This window comes from Dipodomys spectabilis, unplaced genomic scaffold (genome assembly GCF_019054845.1).
Source record: "Dipodomys spectabilis isolate Male_0828 unplaced genomic scaffold, ASM1905484v1 ptg000098l, whole genome shotgun sequence".
In the NCBI taxonomy this organism is placed as follows: Eukaryota; Metazoa; Chordata; class Mammalia; order Rodentia; family Heteromyidae; genus Dipodomys; species Dipodomys spectabilis.
In genome coordinates this window covers 24,331,706-24,355,402 of record NW_024870775.1, presented here as the reverse complement: position 1 = coordinate 24,355,402, position 23,697 = coordinate 24,331,706, and the positions used below count along the sequence as shown (strand labels likewise).

Genomic DNA, 23,697 nt, shown 5'->3' with positions numbered 1-23,697 from the left:
CCTGCCTTCTAGGTGAGGGGTATGGAGACAGGGGCAGATACTTGGCTGATAGGTTACTGAGTCTGTCAATCCAGTGCCTGGGACTGGGAATTTCCTGTGGGTTTGTGCCAACTTATTTACGCCAGGACCAGCCTAGCCAAGACACATGTGTCTCTGTGATCGTCTCCTGTCTCCTGTCTCCTGTCTAACTCCTGTCTCCTGGCTCATCTCCGATCATCATGGTGTCCCAATTCAGCTTTCCATTGGAGCTGAATTGGCTTGTTGGTATTGTTTTTGTTATTTCTTTCCTCTTTAGCATGTTTCCTAGCTGTGTTATGTGTATTTGTGGGCTGCAGGCCTTTGTAACAATGGGCGGCCTGCAGCCTGTTAACTGTATAAGAAAGATTATAATATTATATATTTTAAAATGTGGCTTCTGGGATGATTCACCTTACAACAGTTTCTTCTGTTTTTTTTTTTTAATTTATTTTATTGTAAAGATGCTCTACAGAGGGGTTAAAGTTACATGAGTAAAGTAATGAATACATTTCTTATCCAACATTGTTACCCTCTCCTTTGCCTTCCCTATAGCACATCCCCCACTCCCCCCCAACCCAGGTTGTAACGTTCATTTCTATCATAGTGTCTTGTGAGACTCATTGTTGCAATGGGTCATCCTGTGTCCTTGTTTCAGCATTTTGTTATTTCTTCTGTTTTCAAGGATCACATGGGACAATTTTTGAAACCAGAAAAGGAAGAGCAGATGTCTTCACTGTTCATTTCAGTTGGAGACATTCGAGGCTCACAATCAACATTTTGAAATATGTTCAGAGGTGCCATCTTGTGGTAAAGTTCTATTCCATTCTTAGCAGATTTATTGACAAAATCTGGCTAAATCTGATGATTAGAAAGAAACAACAATGCAAAAATACAAATTTATGTCATGTCAGAAACCGGCGGCTTGAAGTATTGAAAAAACCCAGCCTGGGCAGGAATCCATGAAAATTTTATCTGTGATTAACCAGGAAAAAGCTAGAAGTGGATCTGTGGCTCAAGTGGTAGAGTGCTAGCTTTGAGCAAAAAGTTCAAGTTCAGCATCCAGGCCCTGAGTTCAAGCCCCAGGATCATTCCTCATCCCTGCCACCCCCGCTCCCCCCCAAAAAAAGCTTAGAGTGTACTTCAGTGTGTAATTCTTTTCTTTCTTTCTTTCTTTCTTTCTTTCTTTCTTTCTTTCTTTCTTTCTTTCTTTCTTTCTTTCTTTCTTTCTTTCTTTCTTTCTTTCTTTCCTTCCTTCCTTCCTTCCTTCCTTCCTTCTTTCCTTTCTTTTTTTCTTTTTTTCTTTCTTTTCTTGTGGGGCTTGAATTTTGGGCCTGGGTGCTGTCCCTGAACTCTTCAGCTCAAGGCTAGCACTCTACCACTTGTGCCACAGCGCCACTTCTGGTTTTCTGGTGGTTAATTGTAGATAAGGGTTTCACAGACTTTCCTGCCTGGACTGATTTTGAACTGTGATCCTCAGATCTCAGCCTCCTGAGTAGTTATGATTTCAGGCATGAGCCATCGGTGCCTGGTCCTCTCTCTCTCTCTCTTTGTATAGTAAGTTCTACCACTTGAGCCACAGAGCCACTTCCTGTAATTGCTTATTTAATTGAATTAATGATTTTTAAAAATCAATTTTGTTGTCTGAAAGTCATGACAATTAATTTGATTTTTAAAAAATTCTATATCATAAAGGATAAGTTAAAAATAAATTTCTACATTGCCATATACTTTTTAAAGTCAATTTATTCTTTTTTTTTTTTGGGGGTCTGGTCATGAGGCCTGAACTCTGAGCCTGGGCGCTGTCCCTCAGCTCTTCAGCTCAAGGCTGGTGCTCTACCACTTGAGCCACAGCACCACTTCCAGCTTTTTTCTTTTTGCTTATGTGGTGCTGAGGAATTGAACCCAGGGCCTCATGCATGCAAGGCAAGCGCTCTACCACTGAGCCACCTTCCCAGCCCAATTTATTCTTTACTGGAGTTTCTAGAAGAGTCCCTACATTTGTAAAGATTTCTCTTTAAATAGAGATACAGGTGGACCCATTGCAGCAATGAGATGTACAAGATGTTATGTTGAAAAAAACAAACTTTACAACTTTGGCCGGGGCAGGGGAAGAGAGAGGGGAAGGGGTGGAAGAGGAGGAGATGGGAAGGGATGGGAAGGGGAAAAAAAGGAGGAGACAACAATGCTTGCCCATGTAATTGTAACCCCTCTGTATGGTATTTTCACAGTTAAAAAAAGATGCAAGGATGGGGGCTGGGAAGGTGGTTCAGTGGTAGAGCGCTTGCCTTGCATGCATGAGGCCCTGGGTTCTATTTCTCAGCACCACATAAGCAGAAAAAGCCAGAAAAGCCAGAAGTGGCTCTGTGGCTCAAGTGGTAGAGTGCTTGTCTTGCATACATGAGGCCCTGGGTTTGATTCTTCAGCACCACATAAGCAAAAAGAAAAAAGCCAGAAGTGGCACTGTGGCTCAAGTGGTAGGATGCTAGCCTTGAGCTGAAGAGCTGAGGGACAGCGCCCAGGCCCAGAGTTCAGGCCCCACGACCCGGATGGGGTGGGCACGGAACCAAGACACAAGGATGATGATCTACAAGGACTCTCTGGAAGACTTCCTTACCAAACAAATTTATCTCCAATGTAGCCATTTCAACTCTGGGTTGTTTTCTGTGACGTGCTTGTTTATCTCTAAAGAGTATAGTTACATTTACATCTCTAGCCTTTTAGAAAATATTTTAGTATGCTTTATATCAAAGCCTGTAAACTGTAAAAAGTCAAGGATATCTCTTTTTGTTGTTTTGGTGATGATTTTTTTGGGTATAAAATCCAAAGTATAGGCAACAGAAGCATAAAAGACAACACCAAAAACAAAGCAACAAAAGTGAATATGCATTTTATAAGACAAATAGTCAAATAGTAGAGGACAAATATATTATTTAGTATCAGGGAAATGTAAATCAAAACCACACAGATATATGTTAGAGTAATTTACAAAAGACAAAAAACAGCAGAAAAGAGAACATGCATTGATGAGAATGTGAATTCTTATATTATTGTTGGAATGAAAACTGATGTAGTTCCTATGAAAAACAATATGCTAATTCTCAAATAATTAAAAGTAGAACTACATTACAGTGCAGTATTTTTTTTTTTTTTTTTGGTTGTGGGGCTAGAACTCTGGGACTGAGCACTGTCCCTCAGCTCTTCAGCTCAAGGTGAGTGCTCTACCACTTGAACTACTTCCAGTTTTCTAGTGGTTTATTGGAGATAAGAGTTTCACGGACTTTCCTGCCTGGGCTGGCTTTGAACCTTGATCCTCAGATCTCAGCCTCCTGAGTAGCTAGGATTACAGGCCTGAGCCACTGGCGCCCGGCTCAGTGCAGTATTCTTATTTCTGATTATACATAAAAATAATTTTAAATCAGGATCTTCAAGGATATTTGCCTGTTCAAGTTTGTTGTACCATTATTTAAAATAGGCAAGAACTACATAAATGTCCAACAGATGAGTAGATTTTAAAATATGAATAAATACTGCAGAATATTGTTCAGTCTGAAAAGGAAAGAAATCCTGTCACTGGGCATATAGATGAATCTTGAGGACACTGTGTTAAATGATACAATTCAGGAATAAAGGGGAAAATTCCATGATTTAATTTATGTATAGACTTAAAAATTTCCAGTTCCTAAGGACAGACTTCTAAATAGTGGTTACTAGGTATTGTGGGACAGGAAAAGGAGGTGATGTTAGGTAGAGAGTCTAAAATTTCTTTGCAATATAAACAGTGCAGAGATCTACTACACAGCTCATTGCCTATAGATAGTAAGACTGTTCTGAATATGTTAAAAAAAACTGTTAAAAGGGGAAAACATAGAGTAAGAGATGAAACTTAGATGTGATGGATACATAGAGGTGTAGATTGTAGGGAACATTTCATAGGTGTGTCCTTGTCTTTAAATCCATCAAGTTATATACATTAAGTATGTACAAATTTTGTAAGTCAGTCATACTTTATTAAAGGGGCTTCAAAAATGTAATTTCCAAATTGATATCATCTTGTTGGTTTTTCTCTTTACCTAGAAAGCTGTTTTGCTATTTTTTTTCCCAGCAGGTTTTGAGTTTTTTATAGATCAGATTGATTGTCACTTTTTCAGATGACCTTCTCTAATCACTTTCCATTGCTAGAATTATGGGCTCTCAGTGTATTTGTTGGTCAAGTTGGTGTTTAGGATCTAGTAGTCAATAATCAGTAAGTAATCATATTAATATAACTGCTAATGAATTAGATGTCAGACTTGAGAGAGATGTCTTCAAATTTCTTTCTTGAGTTAGTAATGATATCATTTAAATGATGAGGTGGCTCATTCGAGTTTTTCAATAGTTATCTTAAAGTGGATCCTTAAAAATGGATATAACCTGCAGATACAAGCTAGACAGCACAGATTTCTGCTTATGTGGAGAGCAGCTCAACCCATCTTCATGTCACACTTTCCTGTTCATTTCATCGCACTATGGAGTTTCTCTAAAGCCCTTCAGATATTTTGTCAAGAATATTACCAGCTCTCATCTTTCTTTACCCTTCAATTTTGAGAACATGCTTTTGTATTTTCTCTCCTCTCAGGTTCTGTTCTTGGTTATTAAAAAATACTTTATATTAATTTTCTATCCAACTCGGTTCTATAGTTGTTTCTACATTTATTTGTTAGTAGGTAACAATTTTGACCTTGATATAGAAAAGAGCAAAAATACCGGGCATTAGTGAGTTCAGAATAAATATGTCATAGCTAAACTGTGAAAGCTATCTTAATGACCTCAACCTTCATATAACCCCCTCCCAACTTAAAAAATAAATTACAAGAAGGTATAAATTGTCACTGTCTCTGAAATCTGCTTCTGGGAATGAAGGCAGTATATAACTGAGCACCATAAACACAAGAGTGGTCTGTTGGTGGAGGCCTAGAGAAGTTCAGTTAGATGTTGTGATGCACTCTTCGGAGGCAAGGCCAAAAGGTTGATGGCAGTTGGTGGATTGACCATTGCAACAAACGAGGATGAATTTAAAGCGGTATGGAATTTGCCATTCAGTAAGTGGGCAATACATTTCCTCTGTTTATAAGAAAACAAGAGGAGTGAGAAGAGTGCACAGTCACCAAGAGAGCAGATTAGAGTATTATTGGCCTAATATATAAAGCATTATAGGACCAGTGATAGCCAAAATAATTCCTTCAATCATATAGAGCTGAACAATAAATAAAAATGCTTCTTTAAGCTACAAGAAAAATGGTCACATTTAGATAGATTTTTAAGATAGTGTAGTTTTCTCTTAGAGTTAAAATTATTTACAATCAAAGTTTATATTTTGGGTCAGGTTCACTTCCTCTCTCCCATAAAATCTGTTCTATCTTGGTCTCTTGGCTCCTCTTGTAACCATTTACAAATATCATTGCTGCTTTTAAAACACAGCTTGTGTATGCCTTTCCCCTCTCCCCTTTTCTATAGAATGAATTCAGAAGTCTTAGGATTGTATATAGAACACTCTGGTTTTCTTCTCAATTTACCTTTGTATACCCCGCCACAAAAATTACTCTCTAACCACACTGACCTACTTTATATTTTTAACTGTTCTGTGATCTTTCAAACTTAGGCGCCTTTGCTCATGCTGTCACTTCTGAATGGAATGCCCTTCTCTTCTTTTATATTTGGTAAATCCACTGGCATTCCTTGAAACATGACCTTCTCAGTTTTACAGTCCCAACTTGCTTCTCCAAAAGTCCATAGTGCCTTAAAGTAGAACTGATATTTGGCATGTGGTTGATAGATGATTCTAAAATAAGACATTAATAGATGCTCAAATTCTGAAGTAAGGTGGTTAGTTTCATCGATGTTGTACATTCATAGAAATCTTACACCTCACCATAATTTCTCAGTAAAGTTTATCAAATGAAAATGTGTGTCATGTAAATCAAGTGAGTAACAAGTGCTACTCTGGAAGTTGTCTGTTTAATGTGTGTACATAGCTTTAAGATTGTTTACTACAAAGAACTCCAGTAAGCATTCAGGGTATATACCTATAGTTTTGTTTCTGTATAATAAGTTAGAATAGCTCCTTAACTGTTTTCTATGGTTACTACTGTTAGTTTCCTTTCATCAGTTTTGTAAAGATGTTGGTTCAATTACGAACAGCTTGATAGTTCCTTTGAGAATATTGTTTCCTAACACAAGGTCAGAAAGGGAGAACACTCACATTAGAAAACAGAGAACAAATAGCATTCTTGCAGAACTGGATAGGAATAGCTACCAATAAACCAATATTTTAATTATATTTAAAAATTTGGTAAGAGACTGTAGTTTAAATGAAACTGCATGTGTAGAATACCATTTGTAGAACACCAGGAGGCATATTTCTCATTTCCTCTAATATTCTAGACAAGGATATACTGATGCCCAAATGAGAGTACCAGCTTGAAGAAGTCAACTCAGATCCAATGTATTCGTGATTCTCCCTAATTTATCTTAACTGATACATGTGACTGACTGTTCATTTGTCAATCAATGCCAATGATCAATGCATTAATATTTTTTACATCATAGAAATGCCCATTCTTGCATTATGAAGAAAGGTTTGCTATCAGATTGGGTTCTCTTTGCATGTGAACAAAGCATAGTGGCTTATTTATATTATATACTCAACCTTTCAAGATCCTCACGCGACTCCCTTAAATAATATGGAATTGGTGCAATCAACCATTGTTTATTTAACTCAATTCGATTTAATTTTTGTTTTAGATTGTTTACATGTAATAAAATGCATAGCTCTTCGGTGCTCAGTGTGGGAAGTTTTTTCATTTGTGTTTAAATAAATGTAGCCATCAGAAAACAAGGTACAATAAAGCCGAGGGATGTAGCACAGTGATACAGCACTTGCTTCATATGCATAACACTCTGAATTTGATCCTCAGTACCAGAAAGAAGAAAAAGAAAAGGAGGGATAAATTATCAAGCAAGGTATAGAACCTTTCTATTACTTCTAGAAGTGCCCTCGTGTCCCACTCCAGTCAGTCCCTCTGAGAGTAACCACTTTCTGACATCTGTGGCCACTGTTTCCTGTTCTTCCACTGCACATTGCGTGCAAATGCAGAGAACACTCTTCTGCTTAACATAATGCATGTGGTGCTCACTCAGGAGCAACCTACCGCTTTAAATAGAGCTGATAATTCAAACACCCCCAAATAGGCTGCCTTCACTCCAATAAAGACCTGAATAAGAAGGACATAAAGTAAGGGAAATAAAATAGCTAGTAACATATTGTATTATTTTTCAGTCAGGGCGCATCCTGACGATAATGCATCAAGGAGGAGTTGGTATGTGTCATCAGACCACAGATGGATTAGGGTTGTGAAGTTTTTCATATTCTTCTGCATAATGTTGGTATTGCTCAGGGAGGAGAGGCTGACGGGCTTCATCTTTGCTGTTTCTGGCACGAATCAGACAAGAGGCCCCCACGAAAAGGACCGCGACTAGTAACAGAGCAGCTACTACTGTGATGGTGATGATCTCTGGTACACTAAACCTCTGGCCTGTTTGGAAAAGAAGATGAGTATATGTACAAATGTTAAAATACTGTTCACCAAAATTTAGGCAACATCTCAAATTTAGGCACCATTTTAGGTGCTTTAACAGAAATCTTCACACTTTTGTTTCTTTTTTCTGACTAGATTGCCTAAACCTAACACTTGTTCTTTTGAAGGCACTTTTGAATTTCTTTTTATGGAGTATGACATACTGGAATAGATAGTTAGTTTCATTGAGAAGTTGGGGAGATGATGACTCAAAGGGTTTAAGTTCTTTGTCTAAGATCACTTGGTTCAAAATGACAGCTGATTTTGGAGCCCAGGGTTTTCAAATCCTGTCTCCCTCCACTATGCTCTTCTTTTGGTGATATTTGAGACTTGAACCTAGGGTCTTAGCTTAGCTCAACCTCAAATAAGTTTGGCTGGTATTTTTGTTCTAGAGACAGTCTTTCTAACTTTGCCCAGTTGGCTACTCATGATCTTCCAGTCTTTGTCTCCCAAGTAACTGAGATTACAGGTATGTCTCCATACACCCAGGGGAAAGGGATTTAAATTTGAACAAGGAAGTTTTGCATTTCAAAATCTCAAAAAGCTAAGAATATTTCAGTCCCTCTTCACTTCCCCTCTTCACCAATGAAAGCAACATGGTCTAACAGGAAAAAAAATGGGGGCTTTTGCATAGAAATAGGCTCAAAATTTCTTCTATTTCCTTGCTGGGAATATATATGAGACATAGGTTCTCTATGCCTCAGGTTCCTTATTTGTAAAACTCACCTTAGAATTATCCCCATAATGAGATAGAGGACCATATCATCAGCCCAATTCCAGGTGACTATGAGTTTTCCCTCCCTTTAGCACTGAACAAAAGTCCTAATGAAAATGAAAATCTCAGAATATTGTGAGTATTCTTCTTTTTTTGGGTCCGGTTGTGGGGCCTGAATTCTGGGCCTGGGCGCTGTCCCTCAGCTCTTCAGCTCAAGGCTAGCACTCTACCACTTGAGCCACAGTGCCACTCCCGGCTTTTTTTTATGTGGTGTTGAGGAATCGAACCCAGGGCCTCAGGCATGCAAGGCAAGCGCTCTACCACTGAGCCACCTTCCCAGCCCTATTGTGAGTATTTTAAAGATAACAGATTGGCTTTTGGAAATTTTCACAGAATAAATATATGTCCAGCACTCACTTGGCCATTGAACTTCATAGGTATATCCTAGGTTGTCTGGAGCCGTAACAAACATTTCTGTGTTGGTAACTGGAGGCCAGAATGGCACCATGTTATATTGTCTGTTATGCCCAATAGGGGCATTCTCCAATGGGAATTTGGATATATCTAAAATATGCCAAAAGACACAAAGTTAACATCCATGTCATAGTTATGTTCTGAAGAGGTCCAAAACTAAAAAAGAATATTGTAAAATGTTCTTAATATTTTATACTGAATGAAGACAAACACAGTCTCACTACAAAGATTACATAAAACAGAGTTCAAGTGCTTAGAATAGAACACCAACACAGCGCTTCTTAGATAAAGTTTTTTTTTTTTTTTTTTTAAATCGGTCGTGGGGCTTGAACTCTGGGCCTGGGTGCTTTCCCTCAGCTCTTCAACTCAAAGATACTGCTCTACCACTTGAGTCACAGTGCTCATGGACTTTCCTGCCTAGGCTAGCTTTTAACCATGATCCTCAGATCTCAGGCTCTTGAGTAGATTGGATAACAGGAGTGAGCCACCAGCACCTGGCTAAAAAGGAATTCTTAAAAACAGAAATTTTAGTATTGTATCATTTATGATAATCATCATTTGTATTAGCTTTAGATAACAGAAACTAATTTGAGTACAATTCATTAATTCATTTCTAGACAAATAAGATAGACCTGTAATTTGTTGTACTGTTGTCCATAATTTGAGACTGAGAAATTGTGCATCTTCTAGAGGTTGTCTTTGACTCTGAACGTTTCTGCTTAATATTTTTCTGCTTATGTTTTATAGAAGCCAATACTGATTCCAGGTTTTCACGTGGAATCCCATTTACTTTTTCCTCTCCTGTCTTTCCGTGTAAATTTAGTCGTTTAAGTATAAAATATTGCTGAATGAGTTTTTGTCAAGGACAAAAAGAAATAGTACATGGTTTGAAGCAAAAATATTGGTCTTTTGTTGTTTGTTCTATATTTATGTAAATACCAATTGTATGCACAAGGAAGATATAATCCCTGCCTGATGTTATGAATTGCTAGCCTCGAGTTTGAGTTTCCTAAAACTGCTATTTTCAGCTTCACTTTTATATTTCAGAACCGGGTTGACAATAGTTAAAATGCATCTAAATCATCAGAAGAAAATTACTAAAAAATTAACATAGAATTAAATTTTTTATGCATCAAAATGGTTGAAGGTAGCAAATAAAACACAGAATCATACAATTTCATAGCTTGCCCACATGGAGAGAAGTCACATCATTTGTGTTTCCCTTCTCATACATCTACAAGTACTGTTTTCCAGTATACTAAACATGAACTCTGCATTGATTTTTGCCTGTGAAATCTAATGGAAGATTGGGGGAAAACTGACTGAAAACTTCAAATGGCAAAATGAACTTTCAAGTTCAAGAGGTTCAGAAAACCCTAAGAAGGCAAACCTCAACACTGACAATAAAGTATTTTTTAAGAAATATTAAAAAAATACCAATTGGATTGTCAAAAAAACCAGAGTTGGAAGTGAGTTGGGACAGGTACTAATGAGGATACACTGACAAGATGTGGTATATGTGAGATGCTGGTGGGGTATGGGGGTTTCTTTCTGCACCTGTTATTTGCCACAGTCCCTGTGAATCAGAGAAGGATGCTTTAGCAGCTAATTTGAAGAACAAGTAGTCATTAAAAAGTCAAGTACTTACAGTTTTTGTGAGTTTCCACATAGTATGTATTAAAGCTAGTTAAATATTATTTAATGAAATCTACTGAGCGCTGGCTGGAGCGCTGGCTGGCTGTGACTGTAGCATGGAACAAGATGGAAAAACCCCCTGCTCTCAGGGAACTCACATTGTAGTAATCTTTTAGTAGCTATTTGCTACTAAATGTATTAATGTGACCAGCCTCAGCCCAGGTCAGATGCAACTGTTGATAAAGTTGAGTCCACTAAAATGAGTGGAGGAATAATAGTAAAATTAACAGTATCAATTGGATTGCCATAACTTCTCTATGCAAGATTCTGAAGGAGCTCCCACTCTCTCTTAGAATTAGGCCCAACAATTGTGTTGTATCTCCCTATTTTCCTTCTTCTGTCATTCATCCTTCACTGCTCTCTCCCAACCCCCTGCCCTGTCTCACCCACATTGGACTCTTTTCTGCATTTTTGTCTATAGATCCTCCTTCATTCATCTACATAATTCTTCTTACCTTACCTTCTGATTTTGTACATCTTCAAAGACTTAGTATCTTCTAATGTACTACATATATTTATTTATATTTATGATCATTTCTACTAGCAGGAAAATTATATAGGCAATGTTTTCCTGATACTCTGGAACCTATAATAATGCGGAGGAAATAGTTGGAGCTTAAATAATATTTGTGAAAGGATGTGTGTGTGTGTGTGTGTGTGTGTTACTTTTCTTTCATGGTTCATTATGAGATATGTAGAAACTGCTTCTTCTGGAAAAAATGCACTGAATGAACTTCTAGATTATTATGTTTAAATCTTTGCTCATATTTCTCAGTTAAAAAAAGCAGGGAAATTGAATTACATGTTACACATATCCACAATGTCAGTGAATAGAAATTAATACTGTTGTCATAGTGTTTTTGATGCTTTGTATTGTACTGTTATATCTAATAAGAAGATTCCACAATGGAAATTATAATGTGGATGACTATAATTACCTTTAGTTATAAAATACAATTCTTGTTTGATTCTGACTAATAATTTTATAATTCTATGATTTTTGAAAAGCCTTCAGTATCTATGAAAAAACCTTTAGTACATTTTGAAAAGATATTCTAATCTCTATTCCTAGAGTTATATTATGAATACTTTCACTTTATAAAGTTTTAGAAATTCTTGCAGTGTTTTTATTTTTGTTTCTAAGATAGTTGCTTTATGATATTGCTTTACAAAAGACATTTATAGAATGTAGAACATTTGTGTTTTAGCTTCCATGAAACTACAAGTAGTCAAACTTACTTATCTTATAATGTTATAGCCACATTTTATCAGAAATATTCTGTAGGTTGATTGACTATGCTTAGTTTATGGTACTTCTCTGTCTACTACTTAGTAGGTAACTAAGAAACCTTATGATATTCATAGCCCTTACCCTAACCCTCACCCTAACCCTACCCTAAACCTCACCCTCACCCTAACCCTAACCCTAACCCACACCCTAACCCTCACCCTAACACTGGAAACGGTTATATTTATTTTGCGGTGGATTTTATGTGTATCAAGTGCTGCGCTAAAATGATGAACTATACCACCAGAACAATCCCTTTAATGAAGCCTGGGAAAAGGCCTATGGAAGCATCTCACCAGCGTTATGTCTCCTCAGCCATTCATCAAAGACTGCGTCAGTGAAAGTATGTAGGAGGACAAAAATAGGATCATTGGGAGATAAATGGGTTTGTCCTCCTGTGCCATTCAAGAATAGATGGGCCAGGTTGTGAAGACTTCGAATTGCAGGGTCATACTTCCCCGTGGGATCACTGTAACCTAGATTTCAAAGGAAGGATGAGAATAGCAGAAAACATTGCAAATACGTCACTCTTCAAGTAAACAGCAGTCATTATGTTTAGAAACTATTTCCCCCCTAAAGTTCGTCAGTCTAAATTTTCCCTTAGTATAATAGCAATGCCTCTCTGTACCAATGGTTGATGACATTTATTTGCTGTACTTAGAACTAGGTTGGTTTTAAGCATGTCATTCTAAATGTAGCCTCTAGGTTTAAAATAATGTCTTGCAAAGGATGCCAGTTAAAGTATATGGAACACTGTGTATTGACACAGGCAGACATTATTCTGCATGGAATTATAAAGAGTGAAAATCTTCAGTTTGGAGTCAACAGTGCTGCCTGAATTGGGAGAGCACCTCTCTGACGCTCCTGAAACTTAAATTGCCAGATGTGACCTGAGTCTCGTATCTGATTCCCTGTGAATGATGGTCAATACCTTTATTTTTAGAAAGTTATTTTTGTGAGGAAGTTAAAATTTCTCAGCATTTTCCTACCATTTCTGTCCTATTTTAAATACTCTGAAAGCCTACTGTCAAAAGACATCTAACTTCAGCTAAACCTCTCTCTATATTAGAAAGAAGATAGGGATAAATGCATAAAAGGTCACAAATAAAGAAGGAAGACATACAACATAGGATGGAATTAAGTTTACCTAATTGTCTTGGAGGATTGTTGTATATTTAGAGCTAGTCATTCATCCACTGGTTAATATTCTAACAAGTTTTAATTCACAAAGCACTGAAGCACTGATTATTATCTAAATATATGCTGCAAAGTTTGCCTTTTCATACAATGTTAGGAAATGAATATAATTTGATTTCTCATCAACATTAATAAAACATAATCTGTACTTATATTTTATGAAAATAACTTTAACCAAAAGATAGTAACTGTTTAAGTATTTGTATAATTATTAAAGCTATATAATAGCACATTTATTTAGTTATCAAAATTAAACATAAAAGTAGGTGGGGATGCACACAATGGTTTTTTTTTTTTGATAGTCCACATTTTTACTAAGAATAGCATAAAGATATTACTGAGACTACTTAATCATGATAATTTTACTGTATGTGTATGCCTTTTGCTTACTTCATTTTAAAAGTCATTTCACAGTTGTGTTGGGATATACACACTGTATAATTTTTTACCTGTTTAGTTTAATGTTCTTCAAGTGGCCTAAGAGAACAGAATTTAAACTAATGATCAGAGCTGGGTCAGGCAGAGAAAGGCAGGAAAATGTGTTTGAAGTGAACCTGGACAATTAGTGAGATCCTAACCTAAACATAAAATGAAAACAAAACAATTATACATGTAGGTCAAGTGACAGGGTGCTTACATAAGGTTGTATGTATTCAACCTCAGGAAAAAAAATCCTCATGTGATACCAAGTATCACAGATCTACAGGGCAAAGAACCCTTTTCTATTTTTTTTTTTATGGGGGCAAGTTTCATCTAAAATGTACAAGGTCATAGTTAAGGCCAATTTGATGTAAGAAATTTGTAATAAACTTAAAACAAAAATTATGTGTCTTGGGGCTGGGAAGATGGCTCAGTGGTAGAGCACTTGCCTTGCATGCCTGAGGCCCTAGGTTTGATTCCTCAGCACCACATAAGCAAAATGAAAAAAGCCGGAAGTGGCGCTGTGGTTCAAGTGGTAGAGCGCTAGCCTTGAGCTGAAGAGCTGAGGGACAGTGCCCAGGCCCAGAGTCCAGGCTCCCCCCCCCAAAAAATGTGTCTTTAAAATTTTTAATATATATCAAGTATGATATAGAGAAATCGGAAGTAATTTAAAAACACAACTTGGAAAATTAGAATTTGAATCTGAGCTCTGTTATTAACTCTTGAATATCTTAAGACAGTCATCTTATGTATTTAGATTTCAATTCTTGAGTTTTAAAACTTCTAACATGTTAAATAAAACCAAATAAAAATCAGTAGATGCTAATATAAACTTTTATAGGCCTTAAAAAAAATTGCAGGTTTTCACAACCTGAATAAAACGTGCTCTAACCAGACTTTCCAAAATGTCAACTAATTGTTTGGATTTTAAATAAAAATAATTGTTACTCATTTTTCCCCCAGAGAAAGACTTCATCATAATTTGTTGATGCTAGGATACAATAATTACATGCTGGCCTGATAATTCCCAGAAATTTCAGTTTAAAGAGTTTTTAGATTTTTCAGAGGATAGAATAACTTCCAATGGCTCCTTCTCTTATGATAGTTAAATAAAACTGTGTGGTTTGATGACTCCTTTCAAAGAACTTTCATTTTTGAGCAGATAATTGTGATGGCCTCAAACAGGCAGCTCAGTTCCTATGAAATTGACAGGATCAATTTGGTGTTAGAAGACTTCAATGAAATCAGAGGCACTTCAGCCTCCTTTCCCTACTAGAGCAATTCAGACAACCAGTTTGGTTTACTTGCCTTCCACGGTGTTTCGGAAACTGTTTGTAGAGTTGGAATAAAAAGGAGGTGTGTCAAATACACTGACTTCCAAGCACTGAGCCACGTCCTGCGGTGCGGGAAGACGCTGCACCAGGGGTCTAGCCACATTCCCGGCTGGATTTCTCCGGATTGGCCCACCCTCTGTGCCTGGGGGGAAAAATAGGGCAGGCAAACACTTACAGAGGGTAAAGTCTAACCATTGGTCTCCATGAACACACACACAATGTATACGTACACACATATGTATATACACACATACATACACATACATGTAATATATGCATATATACATACAATTTTATGTGACATATATCTTACATACACATCACATAAACTTGTTCAACTTTCTATTTTTTACTACGGTATGTGAATTGTACAAAGAAGTTTCATGTTGGTTTTTTTCCCCCCATTTTTCAATGTAAAGATTAATCGTTGCAATATGGTTTTAGCACTGAAAAATAACTTCTGTTCAGTAGGAAACAAAACTTAAAATGCATGCTTAGTGATATGACAGTGGAAAAACAACCTATTATCCTATCTGTGTAAGAAAAAAAGAAGTGATAAAAACATTTGAATTAAAAAAAAAAAGATTAGACACACAGATACAGGTCCTAGCATTTTTTAAATTGGCACAAAATTTGCTTCCCCCTCCCCTGCAAGAATCCATCAAAATCAGAATTCTATGAATTTGGCAAAATAATCTCACAAACCTAAATTCCAAACCAAAATACATGTGCATAAAAATTTGCATCTAAATGCCATCCATTTCAAGCTTTTACAGGAATAGGAAAACAAAGTACAATCAGAAACTCTTTGGTAAGTAGTGCATAGTTCAATCATACAGATTTTTCAATTATTTTCTCTATTTTTTATTGTAGATGAGTTGTACAACAGAGTTTCTTTGTGATCATTTTTCCATGTTTCACCTTTTTGATCAATGTGCTAAAATAATATATAACATATATAATTATATATATAACATATATATGTTATATATGATATATATTATATATGTGATATATATATTATATGTTATATATAATATATAATATGCATATATTATATATAACATAATTATATATAACATATATATGTTATATATATTATATATGTTATATATATTATATGTTATATATATTATATATAACATATAACATATAAAATATATAACATATATAACATATATGATATATGTTATATATATTATATATATATTGTGGGGCTTGAACTCTGTGCCTGGGTGCTGTCCCTCAGCAATTTAGCTCAAAGCTAGCACTCTACCACTTGTTCCACTTCCGGCTTTTCTTTTCTTTTCTTTTTTTTTTCTGCTTGTGTGGTGCTGAGGAATCGAATCCAGGGTCTCGTGCATGCAAGGCAAGCGCTCTACCACTGAGCCACCTTCCCAGCCCCAACTTATTATTTTTGAAAGGAAGTAAACACATTGCTGTGATCTTATGGTTAGATAATGTGATATATGCCTTACGTGAGGGAAGGAAGAGAAGGAAAGAGAAAGAGATCTCTTTGTCATATTGTTCCAGAAATGTTTCACAAAGAATACATTTACAAAGAACCCTGAAAGACTAAGGACATATTCATAGATAAACTAGAAATATTAAAGATAGATAGACTGAGGAAGTAACAAGGGATGCTAAGCTTCTTTCTATTTTTAATAAAAAAATTCCCATTACAATAAGAACTCCCTTTGTTTTTGTTCACCAGTGACTCCCTTATCCTGGCTCAGTGCCAGCATATACTAGGTTCTGAGTTGTTTGCTGGATGCTGTTGACTAGCAGGCATTCAGACTGCCTGTGAAAAGGGATCTGGCTGGGAGCAGAGGGTAGTATAGGAGCATAGTGGGCTGCAGGAACTATGAGGGGCTAAAGTAGAGCAATGTCAGGGAGAACTCAAGGAAAGATGGATAGACTATACGGAAGGCATTAGGAACTAGGGAGAAATTGAAGCCTTAGATCCATGGAAGGAGAGGAGGCTGGTTAGGAGCAGTTTTTGTCAGTCTGTCCCAGTGGTCTTCAGAGAAAGATATATTTGCTTTACAAGGACAAGGAAAATACTTGAATTATCAGCAGGATAGGAAAATATATGGAGAACTTCCAGGCCCTCAAACAATAAAAAACCCTGCTCAGGAAGAAATACATAGTTAGTATTTGAAGATACCTGACCCTTAATTTTATTTCTCTGCTAGATAGGGGACCATTTATTCATCTTGCCAAGCAGATATAAATTAATTCTATTTTTAACTTCCAGAGACAATTTCCATGTACTGTCTCATTTTTTATAACTATATATAGCTAAATATTCTTCTCATAGTGAAAGACACTATGCATAGCTAAATATTCTTCTCATAGTGAAAGACACACACTTAGTTTTATCTGGATAAAGCATGTTTCTTTTTAACTTAAAAAGTAACACTTGAAGCATAAAACATACAAGGAATAAAATATATACATATAATTATAATTATATGTTAACAGCTCAGGGACAGATAATAATAAATTGATGGAAGGGAATAAGAAACTCATGAACAGACTAGCATGGAGCATAAACTTGACTGTGACAAAGGCATTCAATCACTGGCTAAGCATTCATTTTCTGATGTTTACTGTGGGAAAGCTAAAGGCAGTTAGTCTGCAGATGTCACTTGTTGCAAAATTGTCCTTTTCCTGAAAGGATCCTTTAGAACATCTTTTGCTTTTTAATTCTTTTAACATTGTTTGCTTTTAAATTTGCTTTTGAATTAATGGAAGAAATATAATTTCTTTCCCTTCCCTTTTTCCTCTTCCACTTCCTCTTCCCCTCACCCCATCCTCCTCTTTTTTTCTTTCTCCCTCCCTTCCTTCAACCCAGAGCAATTCTATCTTTTCTCCACATGTCAAATTCTCTTGGGAATTTTTAAAAATTTGAAATTCCAACCCAAGACACATGACTAATAAGCAGGGTTGATTATAGTAAGAAGATTAATTTGTAAATCAGACATTCTGGCAGTAAGGAAGTTAGTGATGCACTGACCAAATGACTCAAGAAGAGCAATATGAAAACACTTTCTACATCCTCAGTGCACCTTACCAGAGACTGCCTTACTTATCCGAGGTGTTCAGTGCTTAAGTGGTCTTTACATACATGGAATCTATTGAACAATAGTAGACCTTACTTTGATCTCTTTAGTAGGATGAAGGCCTGCCAGGCAGTCTATTTAAACTCTTTTTATCTAGTATGGAAATCTGGCTACTTGTGATTTTAAACTTACTGTTACAAAGTGTTCCCAGGGTATCATAATCGTCCAAGGATTCGCAGACCACTCTCCATTGAGAAAACACGGAGTTGGGGCTTATGAGAGTGGAATTAAAGTTGCTTCTGGATCCCATTAAGTCATCCGTGCAGACATCACAGGTGTTTCTCCCAGTTGCAAAGTTCCAGTAAGGCAGAGAGAAGAAAGGTTCCTGCAGCATGTCCTAGATCAAGAAACTGTGGGTAGACTGTGGGCTTCATTATCCCCTTCCTGTTAGCTTACTTTGGCCTGACTGTCTATTTCTTTCAGCTGACTTTAGCCCCTAAGGATTCAGTGACTGCATCAATGGTTCTGAGAGATGCTGAAGGGTTAAACTCCTTATTCAAGAAAGCTTGTAATTTACAGTGGGGAGTTATGTGGGCACTAGAGAAAATGAAATACAATTCTTATGATGAAATTTATTGTTAAGGAAAACTACTTTCATTTTTTGGGGGGGCAGGTTAGATTTCTATACAACAATTATACATTTAATTTCTCTTTTGAGCTTATCTCACATTTAAAAGATGTGTTCCAGAGATTATATGCTTCTTTCATTAGGCTTCTTAAAAAATACACATATACTTTACTTGTTTTACAATCCTTCGGCCTTTGGGGAGTTACATTCAGAAGGTGAGATTTAAATGTATGTTGTTATTGGTTTTGCTTGGCTTTCAGAGACTTAATATGTCTATATTGTTTAGCTTTAAATATCTTTCAAAACCAGCCTGTGCAGAAAATCCTCTGAGAATCTTTTTATTAGTTTTATCTTTTCATCAGACCTAGGGCTTGAACTTAGGGACTGGGTACTGTTCCTATGCTCTTTTTGCTCAAGGCTAGTACTCTACCACTATGAGCCACAGATCCACTAACTTTAAATATTTTCCTAGAGAGGATTTCCTTGTCCTTCAGTTACTTAGGGGTCCAAAAGATTTCTGAGATATCCTCAGTTAATGATCTCCAGAGGTTTGTAATTGTTTAAAAGCTATCTTTGTGGTGCACAAACATTAGTGGCAGCTTCCACTGGATCATTAAGAATCAGACTGCAGTTCAGCAACTGACATTTGGAGCCAGAGCATATTCATGTGGCATTTCAACTGTGCCTTGCGTTTTTAGATTATAATATGTCAGCTGACTTGTGCTGTTGGGGTTTAAGAATGTAAGTCATTGAGGGTGAAATTTACCCAGGCAAAACTGAAGCATTTTGTACTGCCCACCTGCCCTTTCATTTTGGTGTATCTATGAAAGTGTGACTTGAAACCATGAAGACCTAGAGTCAATTATAAATGACAGATTTATCTACTTACGATCTACTAAATGTCTGACTTGTAATCACAGATGTAAAATGTGATGTTCAGCGTTCCTGATAAATGTATTCAGTCACCCTCAAAGTACATAAGAGTAGACTGCTTCCAAACATTTTATTCTGCATTTTATCAAATGTATTCTTTTACCTAATATTTTTTCCTTGAAATAATGCTGGCACAAGTATTACGCAAATCAATTAATAAGCGTAAACACTTTGTGTGTCTTTAGATCTTTTCCAGTTAGTTTTTCAAATTTTACTTGGTGTTAGAAATTCACTACTATTGTTTCCTATAGGAAACTACGTGTGTGTGTGTGTGTGTGTGTGTGTGTGTGTGTGTGCGCGCGCGCCAGTTCTGGGCTTGAAAGGGGCCAAGGTGCTATTCCTGAGCTTTTGTGGTCAAGTCTAGCCCTCTGCTTTTTGAGCTGCAGCTCCACTTCTGGCTTTTTTTTTTTTTTTGCTAGTTAATTGTAGATAAAAGTGTTGCAGGCTTTCTGGCCGGTTGGCTTCAAATTCTGATTCTCAGATCTTAGCTTCCAGAGTAGCTAAGCATGAGCAGCCAGTGCCGGGCGGTTTGTGGGTTTTCTAAAGGAGGTCTAATCATTTAAATTTTTATCTTTAAAATTAGAATAATTTTCTCAAGAAATGAAGCAGTTGGCAAAAAATAATGAGGAATCTATATTATCAGGTACTTTACTGTGTTTCAAGTGTGTAACCTTAAAAAATAAAAGATAAAACAGCAATGTTTGAGTTGAGATTTATGGCAAAAAAAGTCATTTAAAAATGCTGTTTGGTGTGCTTTTATTTTGTCTTTTTGGAAACTGCATACATTAAAGGTAGCAATATTATGTTTTGACATATATGTAAACACAAATATAATAGTGAAACAATTACTGCAGTCAAGAAAATTAGCACACCTTTTCTTTCATATATTATATGCAGTGTTTTTTGACAAGTTTTGTCTATAAACTATACTATAGTAAAGGGGCATGGGAAAATTTAGCTCAATGAAAATATAACCATTCAAAATTCTGTGTCCTATTGAAAAGAAGCAACAACTTCATTTACTGCATTATGTATTCAGTACAGAGAAAACAAAAGTACTCTATGTACTCAGCTTTACTCATACCAGAAGGAGGCCTTAGCTTATATTCTATCCAGAAGGAAAATATATTAAATGGTTTTTTTTGTTTCAAATTTTATGAGCCATTTTTTCAAGCCATAGACTATTTCAAACTTAATTAACACCTAAACGTTTCTTAGTTGATGTTATCATTATTAACATAACTTTCCTTTTATGTCACAAAAAGTAATCCGTGTGAGGAAAAAACTTACCTAAATGTCAAAGGCAGGTATATAATGGTGACAATGCTTTGTGATCATGTGTTCTGATCATTTAACAACAATTACACACTGGGCCTCTGGTCTGTAATAACCAGACTGAGATGCTTCACACATACCTGCATATCTCTCTCCAACTGTAGCAGGTGGTATCTGTGCCATGTGAGGAAAGCTGGTCCTTTGTGAGAGAAGTCCACTCCATCAAAGCTTTCTTGCCCTGCCCCAAGGAAGGTCTTTTTGACTGAATAATAGTGAGTCCAAACAAAATAGTTATATATAGAAATGTTTTCAAATTGTGGCGTGTTGCCATCTGGTCCCAGAATTTCTTCTGATCTCCTGGTGGCAATGACAAACTGAGGGTGGGTTGTGCGCTTCGCCATATCCAGTGCCTGGACAAGGTGGTTCTTTTCTTCTGTGCTTAAGTCCAGAAGATTTCTCCTGACTTGAAGGATGAAAAATTCAGTCATGAAAATATCTGTCTTAGGTGAGAATTGGTAGAGAATGAACACAACCATGTCATAACATATAATGTCTCATTTATCCACTGATTGTTACACTTGACCTATATTCAAATATTTTATACATTATTTTCCTAGTTGAGCATTTCATATCCAAAGTGATTGGGAACAGATATATTTCAATTTGGATTGTTTTAGGACTTGTCACATATACCCTATACACATACATTGAAGATTTTTTTTTAAAGAATAGTTTAAATAATTGTATGCATACAAAGGAGATCATGATATGAAAGTTTCCATTTTGTTGTATCATGTTGGGGTTCAAAGGTTTCTAGCCTGATTTCTCCCTTCTCTTTTCCTCCTCTTTCTTCTAATTTAGTCTAGGATTTCTAGTGATTTCTTTCATCTTATTTGAGGATTTTCTGATTTTGTGATTCTATCATAGATATTTCTACACATTGTTGGCATATTCTTTTGTTTTCTAGTTATTGGCATAATGTCTTTGTTTTCTAATTTTTCACATCACAAATCTTGCAAAACCAAAGTAGGTGGCATTTAAGACCAGAGGCTTTTTTTTCTGTCTTTAGAACTATTATTCCAAGTTTGGATTTTCATTTGTAAAATGTGGATAGAAATAATACCTCCTTTATAGAGTTGTAAAGATCAAAGAGAGCAGGCATAAAAGCAATTATACCAGAGCCTGCTATAATAAAGGCTCAGTAGATGGTCTGTTAAACCCTTGTACCAGCATGTGGCATACAGAAAACAACCAAGTACTGCTGACTGTTAACTATTTAATGCTTTGCTATAAGTGCATGTTTAGGCTTCTCATTGGAAATGCCTGAATTTGACTGTTACAGTTGGGAATTTCTTTGTAGGTCAGCAGGAATAGTTGAAGAAGCTGAGATAGGGGAGCCAAAGATATCTCAGTATGGATTCTATATTTACCAAACACCAGAATGGAAGGGTTGATCTTTCTGAATCTATAACAGCTAACATCCTTGACCCATAAAAAATGTAGCAGATTTTCCTAGCATGTATGTAATGGGTCTTCAACACATATCCTGGAATGCAATATCATTAATCAGAAAGTCTGAGGTTCAATCGCGACTTTTAACATTGACCAAGTCTCTTAAATTTTCTAAGCTTCAGTTTGCTCAACTTGGAAAAGAGAGGTTGAGCTCTGTGATGGACAAATGTTGTTTTTCCATCTCAAATGATGTAGAATTCTATGCAGAGCCGGAGTCTCATTCAGGGCCGTGCACTTATTCATTTCCCCACTTACCTGTGAGAACTTTCTGGTTGCAGGCAGGTCCTCTCCACCCAGGGCGACAACTCCCACAGTTGTGTCCTGAGAAGTTGCTATTGCAGTGGCATGTCCTGTTGAAGAACCGCAGGGGCCACTCCTCCCGGTCATCTATGCCATCGTGGGGGTAGAGGTGACTATGGGGTCTGGAGTCTGCAGACACAGCCTCGCACGTGCCGCGTCCTGATGCTGATCCGCAGCGGTCTGTCCCAGGTCCAGATGAGGGGGACAGGTCTGGGCAGCACACGCCACTTCTCAAAGCCTCAACGGTCGCACACTCTCGTGGGAACTGAGCCCAGGCCTGCTGAAAAAGCATCAGGAGGAAGACAAATTCCTGGGAGAAGAGGTTACAAGAGTTCATGCTGGTAGAAGCAGAACACCGAGCTGGTGTGCAGCTCTCTGCCTAGAGAGGGTGGAGGCACTCAGGTAAAAACCCAGCTGAAAAAGAAAACAAAATAGAGTTAGGCAAACTATGTTTTTTGTACTCTTAAAAAAGTGTATGAGCCCTTTCCAACCCATTTTCCAAATGCAAGATGATCTTTCTAACAAATAATAAAAATAGCCATTTCCCTTTGAAAATTTGAAATAGGTAACATATAATTAAAAATACATTGTCCTAGTAACTGAGTTTTCTTCATTTAAAACCTCTATTCATATAAAAATAGTTATCCTGGATATCACTTATCAAACACATTCATTATTAGGTCATCATTACTAGCAACATTTAATGGTGGATCTGAAAGTAAGATTGGGAGCAGATTTCCAATAAGTGAATTGCCTTAAAATCCCCCATCCTATGAGTATCTTGGATCCTCAAGGATCTTCTCTCCAGTACCTTAAAATTGAGTGATTTCTCTGCTGAACTTCCTTTAGAGCTGAGCTTGAATATTTTATATTTGCTTGTCACCTGATGTCAAAGCTGCTAATTGCATGTGGGATTCTGCCAGATAACTAATCTTCAACATGATTGCCCAAAGTGGGAGGGGCTCATCCTCGTCCTCACTAATCTCTTTTCACATTCTGCCCTTTACTTGGTCAGCACATGACTCCCTTCCCACTGATTGTCTGCCTTGTGATAGTTAATGTTTTAAGAAAAGGTCAGAAGCACTAATTTGAAAGATAAGTCAGAGAAACTGGAGAGCTTTTGTTTTCATTGCAGAGATTTTCTATTTTCATACCATGCACCAGTAGAAAGCATCTGGCCTATGGCCTATTATATAAGTCCTACAAAATCACCTGGTACATAATAGGACA

The 23,697-nt window shown here is 36.7% G+C and overlaps 1 protein-coding gene across 1 annotated transcript; it reads right to left on the bottom strand.

Moving 5' to 3' along the window:
• Positions 1–7,383: 7,383 nt before the first annotated feature.
• Positions 7,384–22,804, bottom strand: Tyrp1 (tyrosinase related protein 1). The gene is made up of 7 exons (XM_042687064.1): positions 22,423–22,804; positions 20,796–21,118; positions 18,012–18,216; positions 14,729–14,896; positions 12,100–12,279; positions 8,764–8,910; positions 7,384–7,589 (listed from the first exon to the last, which is right to left on the bottom strand). Exons 1-7 carry the CDS (start codon positions 22,802–22,804, stop codon positions 7,384–7,386), a joined length of 1,611 nt encoding a protein of 536 aa, XP_042542998.1.
• Between the last annotated feature and the right edge of the window lie 893 nt (positions 22,805–23,697).

Excerpts from the sequence above, each read along its gene's own strand:
- Tyrp1 (XM_042687064.1), bottom strand. The coding sequence starts at position 22,804 with ATGAACTCTTGTAACCTCTTCTCCCAGGAATTTGTCTTCCTCCTGATG. Across the intron at positions 8,911-12,099 it reads GCTGAGGAGACATAACGCTG|ATATATCCAAATTCCCATTG; the intron begins GTGAGATGCTTC and ends GGCATATTTTAG. Across the intron at positions 7,590-8,763 it reads CTATGAAGTTCAATGGCCAA|GCCAGAGGTTTAGTGTACCA; the intron begins GTGAGTGCTGGA and ends TTTTCCAAACAG.